Source organism: Neopelma chrysocephalum, unplaced genomic scaffold (genome assembly GCF_003984885.1).
Source record: "Neopelma chrysocephalum unplaced genomic scaffold, ASM398488v2 Primary Assembly neopelma1_44, whole genome shotgun sequence".
In the NCBI taxonomy this organism is placed as follows: Eukaryota; Metazoa; Chordata; class Aves; order Passeriformes; family Pipridae; genus Neopelma; species Neopelma chrysocephalum.
In genome coordinates this window covers 3,107,360-3,118,467 of record NW_020897703.1, presented here as the reverse complement: position 1 = coordinate 3,118,467, position 11,108 = coordinate 3,107,360, and the positions used below count along the sequence as shown (strand labels likewise).

The 11,108-nt window shown below is 38.0% G+C and overlaps 1 protein-coding gene across 7 annotated transcripts in view; it reads right to left on the bottom strand.

The window, feature by feature from the left end:
• Nucleotides 1-10,491: 10,491 nt before the first annotated feature.
• PMS1 (PMS1 homolog 1, mismatch repair system component) overlaps nucleotides 10,492-11,108 on the bottom strand; it is a 45,057-nt gene continuing 44,440 nt past the window's right edge. For all 7 annotated transcript variants that reach the window (XM_027678100.1, XM_027678099.1, XM_027678096.1 and 4 more), the window contains one exon: nucleotides 10,492-10,915. In XM_027678100.1, the coding sequence (XP_027533901.1) occupies nucleotides 10,727-10,915 (189 nt within the window). In that variant the 3' untranslated portion in view covers nucleotides 10,492-10,726. The remainder of the gene's footprint in view (nucleotides 10,916-11,108) is intronic.

Sequence of the window (11,108 nt, the reverse complement as noted above, 5' to 3'; positions counted from 1 at the left end):
AGTTTTCACACGTGCTCCTCCCTGACTTCTGAGCATTTAGGAAAACCCCAGCATTGGTTTAAATATGTGTACCCTTCCTATGTTCAAAGATGACCAAATCCAATAGTGCAGGCTTTGAACGGCCATAAAAGGCAGAAATTCATACTTCAAAAACTTAGAATGTGCTACAGAAGACAGACCTGCTCTGAGGCTTGAATTCATTCCACGGACATAGAAGCTGATCCCCAGAGGTAGGTTACTTTTAGGGATAACCTGTGTCATTTTGACCATATAAAGAACTGATCTAAGTTAAAAGCTAACTCCTTTTCCATATCTACCACGTGGAGATCATGTCAGTTTGTTGGCAAATTAGAGCCAACACCACTGACCTGAGACATGGATTTATTCCTCTATAACAATGACACTGTGCAAATTATGTCCATAACTTATTCTCATGTTTTCGCTTTTTACTCGATTAAACAAGTGTCACAAGTATGGAGCAAATTTTGTCCTTATGATTACTAAAAATGCTCTCCCACTCCAGCACCTCTAAGGAGGAGACCTGTGCTCAAACATATTGCTTTCAAGCTATTCATGCCTCACCTTGAATACAGAAAATGCTATGCAAGTAAACAAAGTGCTTCACAGATAAAGACAAAATGCAGAACACCCTATGCAAACAACTCTGCTTTGGTTTTAGGAGGAGTTCCAATTAGACTCCCATGCAGAAGACCGCTAGTAAGTGTTCCTATGAAGATGAAATGGATAATTAAAATAAAATCAATAAGAAAATGCAGCAAAACTCATTCTGGCCAAAGAGTGAGAACTGCAGAAATGTCTATGCTATCGAAAGAGAAGTAAAATGTTTTTCAAACAACAACAATTAAAAAAAAAAGAGCAGTTACGTGATTCGCAGGGTCAGCCCTGTTAATTTATAGCCAGGCCATGGTGCACTGAGCACCCTTTTTGTATTTCTCTAAATACATACTATCATACAGATGCAGCACCCTGTGTCACATACGTCCAATAATTAAACAACATGGACAACTTGACGTAGTTGTTTGCTACGACCTATTAAAAAAATAACAAAACCCAGCAGTTTTTATGCTTAATACAAGGTAGGGAAAAACAAGGACTGTATTTTCCCCTTTGGTTAAGGCGAACAAAAGTGGCCATGTATCTTAACACCTGGGAAAAGTCAGGGCATGCACAGCTGGCCGCGAGCTGGTCACACATTCCTGAGGTTACAATTACGGCCAGTGTTCTCAAACCAGGCTCACTGACAAGCAGTTGCAGATGGCCAAAAAGCTTATGTATGGAAATAGCTTTACTCAGCAAAATCTTAGAAAAATAACGTATCAATAGGAACACTTGTATCTGTAGATGTAGCACTTTCTCAGAGATGTTTTCTTCAGTTAGCCCACAGGTCATGTCATATAAAACGAAAACAGGAAAACTTTTGTGTTGCACATCATATGCATCATTTGGTACCAGCATATCATTTTCCCTACAAGTAGAGTCCCAGTGCAGTTAAAGTGGGGAAACTCTCTCAGCATGTTCGGTTCTGCTCCCAGATTTGCCAACAGCCAGCCACATGGCCAGCCCTCTTTTCAACACTCCAGTTTGATGAGGGGACAAAGGGGCATCACAGGACTCATTTGTGTATAAAACTTCATGCTTCACACACTTGGATGAACAGCTACCAACACTGTAAAGTATGATTTTAAAATCTCTAAGTAATGAGAAAAAAAAAAAAGTACTCATGTTTTCCCTTTTCACTACTGACATTTTAAAAAAACATACCTACATGGAAACTTCTCCTAGGCTCACTGAAACAATCAGAATCCAAACATGGTAGAAACTGAATAATGACCTGGTTAGACATGAGAATAGAAAATGAAGGTTTTAGTTATTCACAAACCAAGCCTTGCAAGATAATTCTTTAAGGGTGGTGTGATCACATGATTGGGTGACATTTTTTGTGATGCTGAAAGCATGGACATTTAATATAAAAGAAATTACAACAGTTAAATTACAGGAGGAAAAATATATTTAAGTGCAATATCTAATACAGTTTTAATTAGATTTCAAACTCCTGAGTGTTTGGGAAAATCTATACCAGATATCAACAAAAATTATTAAGACTTCACACCAAACATGGCCAAAGCCAGCGATCAGGGCCACAAAAACAACTGAAACTTGAACTAGGGCACTGATGTCTATTTGTACCACCAAGTAAAAACTTTCTTGTAAGAAAAGAACTTTTATCTTTTCCAAAACAGAATATGTAAAAATTGCACCAAGGTGTGATTACAAACATTTTAATTGCAGATATTTTTCAATAAAAAGACAGAGGAGAAGAACAAATACACAAGAGTTTGTGCCTGCTATTCCCTGAGCAAGAGCCCTGTTACTGTGATTAGTACAGGTCAACAGATGAACATCTTCATGGTGTTGCACATGATCAGCAAGACTAAAAGGTCACTATGGTTTTCATTTACTATTTGCTATAAAACTCAAAATTTAAACTGACTGTGCATGTTTCTCAGATATTACACATACCTTGAAGTCGACAAATCAGAGATTAGATCACAAATCACTCAATGTAAACTTCTGCTGATATTTTGTCCCAAACCAGCTGAAAGCAGAGAAGACCTCTCCAGAGCTTCAGGCTGTCCATTTTATCGGGCCTAACACTGGACTCCTTGAGTCAGTGAAATCTCCCTCTATGAAGATGAGGGAATTTTGCCAGAGTAAAGAGTGCAGGAACAGACCTATTATAAAGCAGTAACCACAGAGTTCTCTTAAACTTATTAACATTTGCACACAACACAAACTCATTATTAAAGGGATTTGTAAATAAAATAATAAATGTGATATCAAATATTGTAGGTTCCTATTTGTGAAAATGCCTAAGTCTCTTAAAATAGCATTAGTTGTGAGGTAAAACTGAACTTGCATATTCCCTTCTGTATATTGATATTTTCAAAGATTATTTTATTTAGCTTGTAACTACCAGCACAAATGCTGATTCTAAATATATCTGCTGAACTCTAAATGACTTCTGTTTATAGAAATAGGACATAACAAGCTATTAAATCTTCCTTACAACAAACTGCTATGCCAAAATACTTGCTCCAGATTTTTCAGCTAAAAGACTTCGACAGGCAACCAGAAGAAGACTGGCAAGACCATTATTGCAACATATTTTATCATTTAAGCCTTTCCTTAGATGGACTTGATTTTAGTCTTGTTAGTTCTGCATCCACACAGGTTTAAAAAAACAAACAAAAAAATTCAGTTGTGCTTGAAACCCTCATTACTTTCTCTGACTAAAGAATTCAACACAACACTTTGTTGCTATATGGTACCTAAATAAACTCAGAAGAAACAGGACACAACAATAATGAAAAGCTGCATAACTGCTGATGATTTGGAGTAACTAATCAGAAATTATATAGTCCTGAGGACTCCACAAGAAGTTCACAATTAGACAAGAATGAACTGCACAAGAATGAACTGCACACAACCATTAACCATTAGATTCATGCTCATCACAGTAAAAATACACCGGTGGAAGCTGAATTGCAGAATTGGGGTTTTCCCCCCCTGTAAACTCTGCATCCAGTTCAAGGCTGATTGAGCTGTTTCTCCAGTTTCTATAATCTACAAGTGGTTGGTGCACTTTCAGGTGGTGTGTTTTCAGGTTCCACAGTGAAGCTCACTAAGAGTATAAAATACTATTATTCTAAAAGGTCAGTATCCATTTTATTGCTGTTATAGTTGATGCATAATCACATTTATTTATCTGCAGACATAGATCAAAACTGAAGTTTCAAAGCCAAACTTCCTAAAGGAGTTGGCAGCATTTTCAGTTGCTCAAAGGTCATTGTAAATAAAGCATAGAGGTATGGCTCTCCTAAATGGCAATGGGATCTGGGGCAAGCCATTTTGGAAAAGGGCATTTTGAAGCTGAATGTGAAGCTTTATGAAAAGGTTCTGCAACAGAGAAAGCTACCTTATGGGAGAAGCAATTATATGAATTTCTCTGATGTGGGAACAGTTTTCTGCAGTTTCATTTGTGTTAGTAATTATTAACAGGTTTCTAAATTATGCACACCTAAGGTGTCAGGGAATGTCAGGAATGTTAACCCACTAAATAATAGTCGAACTCTGCCTGCTTAAGTGAAGAACAGAAATCCAACAGCATATTCCTTTGAAATAATCAATTTACTACTAGTCTGTTTTGCCCAACTCTAACAAGAATCACACCTCAATTCCCTCCTCACAGCTGGAACTATTTGCCTTACAAAAACCATTTTATATGAAAAATTCAAATTATTTCAAAAATTATTTCCCTTCTCTTGAAATGAGATGACGGGACCCTTGTAACGCTACTTAATGAATACGAGCAGGTTTCTCCCTCTCCTCCTTTTCAATAAACTCTCTTACCTTTCATTGTGAACATCTCTCTTTTATCTAACATAAGAAGTACGAGGCTAACAAGAACAAAAAAAAGACATAACCTCTTTATTATTTTATATCGTCTTAGATAGTTTTACCTGACTAAGCATCTTTAAAATCCTGAACAAACAGGCTGCCTGACATTAGAATTAAGACACGATCTTAGTTCTACCAGTGTAATTTTATTACTGCATTGACCTGACAAGTGAACACTCACATATAAATACTTTATAAAGCATTCCTCTGTCAAAATGCTTGCTCCTTGTGAATATTGTAATTTATCAGGCATTTCAAGAGCTGAAGCAAAGAATATCGGTGATCTAAAATATCTAAAAAATGTAATGATTCAATTAATGCTGAGTTACTCCATGCATGAATGAACAATTTAACCTGGGCTTGAATACAGTATTTTAATAATGCAGCTGCCATATTTACTGGTCTCTACATTTCCTGAAAACTAATCTGCCAAACCAGTCATACAGTATTAATCTTCTGCACTTCCGTTCCTGGAGCGTGAGTCAGTAATGCTCCAGAACCGCACGTCACCTCACTGAAATGCTACATGTTTTATAACATTTACAAATATTCTAATTGTAAAATTAAGGCAGACATATTTTTCAGTTGAAAAACTACCTTCCAGCATCTGAGTGGCAGGTACAGGTTTCTAGAAAACTTCACGTCTGTTTAGGCAGTAATTTTTAAATATCTTGAAATACTAGTTTTGGGGTTTTTTCTCAAGTACCCATGGTAGTGTATCTGCAGTTTTGAGATTTTTTTTTCCACGAGGCTGTCAGACTCATAGCTGTTCTTTATTTCAAAGCCTTGGTAGCACAACACATTTCTCATAAGAAAATAAGTGAACTAAAACTACTTTCTCACAAAAAGATTCTGTGCACTAAACAAGAACCTCTTCTATACCACCTGATTGGCACTATCCCAATTACCATGCTTGACCTAACTGAGCATGTTCTGGCAAAGCTTCACCTGTAATCAACTTCATATGGAGTTCATCTAAAATGCATGTTACCCTGGGCTCTCAAGAGCAGTTTTTTCTCCCCTTAAAAGCATAGCTTGTTTCATTTCAGGGTGAAATTATAAATACAAGAAGAACCTTTGGGCAAAACCAAAGTTGGGGGTTGCTTTGCTGAGTAATTCAGTCCAATGAAATAATCAATAAAATTACTGATGTGCAAAAAGACTTAGCCTGGGTTGATGAAAGATTACAATAACTTGGGATAAACATTTATGACTTCAGATAAAAATGTGATTAAAATAATAAGTAAATAATCTTTAACTGCAGATGACAGCAGCATTACAGTTAATCATGATATTGGGAAATGTTAGGTAGTGGAAGACGGGATTAACATATTGCTTTAAAACATTCCATTACTTTCTGCATCTGTTTACTGATAATAAAAGAAACAGCTGTTCTAAATGTAACATTAACAGGTGTAAACCGTTCATTTGAGATTTTAAAACAATAATTCTCGTCCGTTTCCTCCTTAGCTATTCTGAAATGACATTACAAACACCCCTCCTATTAGCTTACACAATTAACTCATAATTGTTCAACCTCTCTGCATGTCCACAAAACGTATACATGTGGAGTTAGCTTCCTTCTCACTCTGGGCAAAAGGCTCTGTTCTCCTGCACTGCACATCCTGAACTAATGCACCAGATGTGTCCCATAAAACGGTTGGTCACACTATTCAGCAGCTTTCCTTTAGCAACTGTTCTATATCAAATTTACTGTAAAAAAGCATCATAATTACGAAGCAACACTGTATCAAATTCACAGACCTAATATCTCACTATGTTCAGTTAAACTATGAATGATAATTGAGCTTGAAATTGTATATTTACTTTAAATAAGTCCTCCAAATCATCTGCAACAATGTGTGCTTAATTCGAAGCCATTAACAAAAGATTTAACATTTCCACATTTATACTCTCCATAATTTCAGATATGATACTCCATACTTATGGGGGGGGAATAAAAGCAAGTTCTGGTAGCTTTCCATTTGCAAAATTAAATGGACGTATCTTAGGTTTTTTGGAATTGCTAACCCAGCCTGTTAAAATGCTGGGTACAAAACAAACAAAACTCTCAAGAGTTCCATATTGCTACTGCAGCCAAATAATTAAATCAGAACTATAAGTTCATTTAACAAAAGAAACCAAATGCCATTACAAAACAAAAACCTGACCTGCTTTACAGAAGACAAAACAAACACTGAAGACCAAATATTATAACCCTTTCAAAAACCTAAAAACTTGCTTGTTGATGCTTATTTTCACAAAAGTAATAACAGAATGTTTGTAGGAAAAAAAAAAGCAGTGATCTCTTGAGATCAAGAAATGTGTTCTTTTATAACTAAAGAGAGTTTTGCTTATGAGTATTGATGCTATTGCTAGATATTTTATATAGCCCATACCAGAATATGGAAATAAAGAAGAATCTATTTTAGCATATCAAAAATTACATCATATAGATTTTAGTGTTGTCAGTGACTGCTAAGTACTCCTGAAATATGTTAAATATTTCTCTGGTTTTATTATTATTTTCTGAACTGCTACTATTCATACTAAAGGGAAAAAACAAACAAACAAATACTCCAAATCCCTTTACACACACCACTTCTTAACTGAAACAGAAACTTTATTATTTAGATTCCTACTACACTCAGAAAAGAAACATAAAAGGTGCTACCTCTATTTCATGTTTATACTCGTATTTGTACTCAAAGAAAAATATTTTTTTTCAATGAGAATTTCCTGTATTTTTAAACAAAATTGATATTCAATGGTTTCCCATGAAAATAATATGCAACTTTTCAGACTTTAGGCGGGGCAGACACCAGAGCTGCAAACGCACCACCAGAACTGAACCTGCCATACAATCAACCCTCTGAAAAATGCAAAGCTACACACAACCAAAAGGTTTTGTAAGTTTTATAATGAGATCATGCTTTAGTTGGAAAGCTCCCGATTCTCCCCTAGGGAACACTGCTACCTGCGGTAGGAATATTTCAGGAAAGCGAACACGCTTCCATGAGAAGCATCGTAAATAATAACACTTTGGCCTGCTGGTGACGCAAAGGGAGGAAGGAAGGATGCTCATCTATGGTCAGACTCAGACCTGCCTACCCTCATTTTAGTACAAAATCGTACAAAGCTGAAATGCCAGCAGAGGGCAGCGCAAATACGAGAAGTCCCTGAAATGCCCCGGCCCGGCCCCTCGCGGGGAAGCAGCTGCGTGGGGGAACAGCCTGGGGGACAACGAGGTGGCTGCCACTCACTCATCGCTGGGACACGCACCCACCACGTCCTACCCTGCTGCTCCTTCCTCTTAGGAAAAAGGTCAACCACCACAACAATCCAGTCCACTGAGCATTGCACATTTCAGGTTTTCCTCTTCCTTTCAGACAGCCCACGGAGCTGGGGACAGATTGACTGTATGTCTGCAGGGACAGGCAGCCTCTGTGCGCTCCCCTGGGAGCCTCGTGGCGTTCACCACTTAATGACACATCCCAGTAGCACCCCGTGCTGATTCAGTGGCAGTAAGTTGATGTGCCTTTCTTTTGAGAAATGTTACAGCAGGTGCACCACTTACCTTAAGCTTGTAAACCTGGAACTGGGGTACTTGTTGTTTAAACAAGGAACATAAAACAGATGCATCAGTAGAGGTATCAGTGAGAGCACCTCTGGAAACAGAAAGTAACATTTCTTTTTGTCCACACTGGATAAAGGAAGGAGAGACCTACCATCTCTAAAGCCATCTCCCATCAGCAGAGTACCTGTTTAACTCACAATTTCAGCTTGCACTCCCAACCACATGCACTGTGGTGGGGAAGACACCCCAACTTACCACTCCCAAGCCGTGCTACAGCACTCACTGCTGGTACCCAGCCACACAACAACCCATCAGATCCCACAGAGACAGAAACAAACTGTATGTACACCTACCTAAGGGAGAAATTCACAGCAACTCTCTTGAGGTGAAGGACAGCAAACACACCCAGGAAAGAAGGAAGGTAGGGAAGACTCACCTCCCAATTTCCTAACCTGGTACACCTGTACCCACTGAAACTCCTGATGCTAATTTGATTTCATAGCAACTAAACCCACCGTGGCACCTGTGAATACTCATTTCCCAATCACTTTGTCCTCAATGTATGGCTTGAACACCTGTTAAAACAACTTGTCCTCTGTGATGCTATCATTACACGAAGGCACTTGATGTAGACTCAAGTGTTATTAAAGATACTAGCATTTGCTTCAGTATAATTAGGATACATCTATCTTACCTATCTTTTGGAAAAGAACCAGCAATTATTATTCTCGTTAAATACTACATGTTATATTCCCAACTGACTAGAATTGGTGCACATATTCTTTTAAGTTCCAGCAAAATTAGACTAGAGATAAATTTCACTTCTCCAGCTTGCCTTTAGCTTTTCTCACTGTAATGGCTACTCTCTAAACTCTCACAGTTTATATTCCAACAAGAATAAAAATAAACAAACTATAACCTTCTGTATCCACTGCACGGCTGGGATCCTGTTTCCCCATCGGAGCCAAGAGTCATGTCTCCTTCCTCTATCTCCATCCACCTTCTCACTTCGATTCTAAAAATTCACATCTTCTGCACTGAGTGACATTTACAGGCAACAAGTGTCCAGTTTGTCAGTGACATTCTCATCTTGTGCCTTGCTCACTGTTGAGCTTGGAAAGATATCCTCCTTGTGCCCTTGCTCTTTATGAAAAGGATAAACCTACTTTAATGGCATAAAGACATAATCATAGAATCACAGAATAGTTTGAGCTGGACTTTTTAAAGGTCACCTAATCCACCCCCCCTGAAGTGAGCAGGAACATCTTCAACTAGATCAGTTTGCTCAGAGCCCCATCCAACCTGGCCTTGAATATTTCCAGGGATGGGGCATCCACCACCTCTCTGGGCAATCTCTTCCAGTGTTTCACCACCATCACTGTAAAAAACTACTTTCTTATATCTAATCTATATCAACTCTCCTTCCATTTAAAACCATTACCCCTTGTCCTATTGCAACAGGCCCTGCTAAAAAGACAATCATTACCTTTTTTTTATGTTGTCAGGTATTGCTGTGACGTGATTTCTTAGTTCACCAGTTCACCACTCTTTGATAAAGAGCAATACATCAGTGACTTACATTTTCAGACTGTACATTTGCTTGTCTGGTCCCATACTCCTGTCCACAAAGCAGCTTGCACTCAGGCCTTTCAGCAACCTTCAACCACTCACCCAGCAGCCACAGAAACACCACATTTTCACAGTGCCAAGATATGCTAACGACTGAAAAGCTGGGGATGGACAGGAATTTTCAGGTGAGCTTTCCTGAAACTTTTGAAACATACTCTTCCAGAGACACTGCATCTGCTGTACACAGAAGGCCTAACAGAGAAGCTTTATGGAAGTAGGCTCCTACTTAAAATAGAGGAGTAAATATTGTGTTCTGAACCAGTTTCCCACAATCAGTATCTCTCTAGCAGACTATGCCCTGGTTATGCCACATTCTCCCCGAGTGAGGACAGTTTATGTTTCCCACCCCCAAGCAGTTTGTGTGGTGTATCTCACTGAACCAACATACACCCATGGCCATCTGATTTCAGTGCTAACCTGGGCTCCTGTGACTCTGATCCTTTCAGGTCACTGGCCAGTTTTTGCTGATCTAAAGTTTTTAAAGAGTACTATACTGTTAAGAATCATTTTTTAAGTGTATAATTTTTGGAGCTTGGACTCTAGGACTTCAATACTTATTTACAAGAGCTAAGAATTTCCAAATAGAAATACAACACCATAGATGTCTAACTATAATAACTGCATATTCCAATGCCATATTTAAATACTTACAGCTATCCGGAATTCCTTTGAAAATTAACATCTGATGCCCTTAGTACAGCAAACTTTGCCATGCTCTGTTGAAAGCAACTTCTAACCACTTCACATCTAAAAAATTTTGACATACTGGTATTTTCTAAACCTGCAGTGATAAGAAAAGGATGAAACCAGTTGAGAACATTTCTTTAATAAATTCTTTTTAAAAACAGTGATGAGTAGTTTCTCCACAGTATTTATTTCCAATTTACAAGTAGCACTTAAATAAAAGAAGTCTCTAGGAGGTGAACATACGACAATGAAAAGTCATTATAACAAAACCTTTGCACACAACATACTGAAATTACAGAGTAATGATAAAAATTAAGCAAGAGAAGTATGACTCCAAACAAAATGTTCCATTTACTAAGTAATTTCCATGGAGTTGTGCTTGTCAACTTCTGGAATATCTGTTAAGTGATGAAAGAAAGGACGACCATGAACACAGCCTTTATTTTCCTTTCCAAGCTGTTGCTTCATCCTGTAAATTGTGTTTTGTACATCTTCTTTTGACAAATGTAAGGGCAGCTGCCGAGCTAAACGTACTGCTTCTCCCTGTGGAAAGGAAAAACAAAAACAAAACCCCAAGAGTTTTAAAGTACCACTTTTCAGCACATTAGCCTGGGGCTACGAGAAAGCAGGCATTAAGCACTCACTGTTTAAAGGTCATTCTTTTCTGCTGAGAAATGCTCTGAATCCCAAAAACCTAAATGTAACTCTAAACATACCTTACTGGTCAGTTCATGAC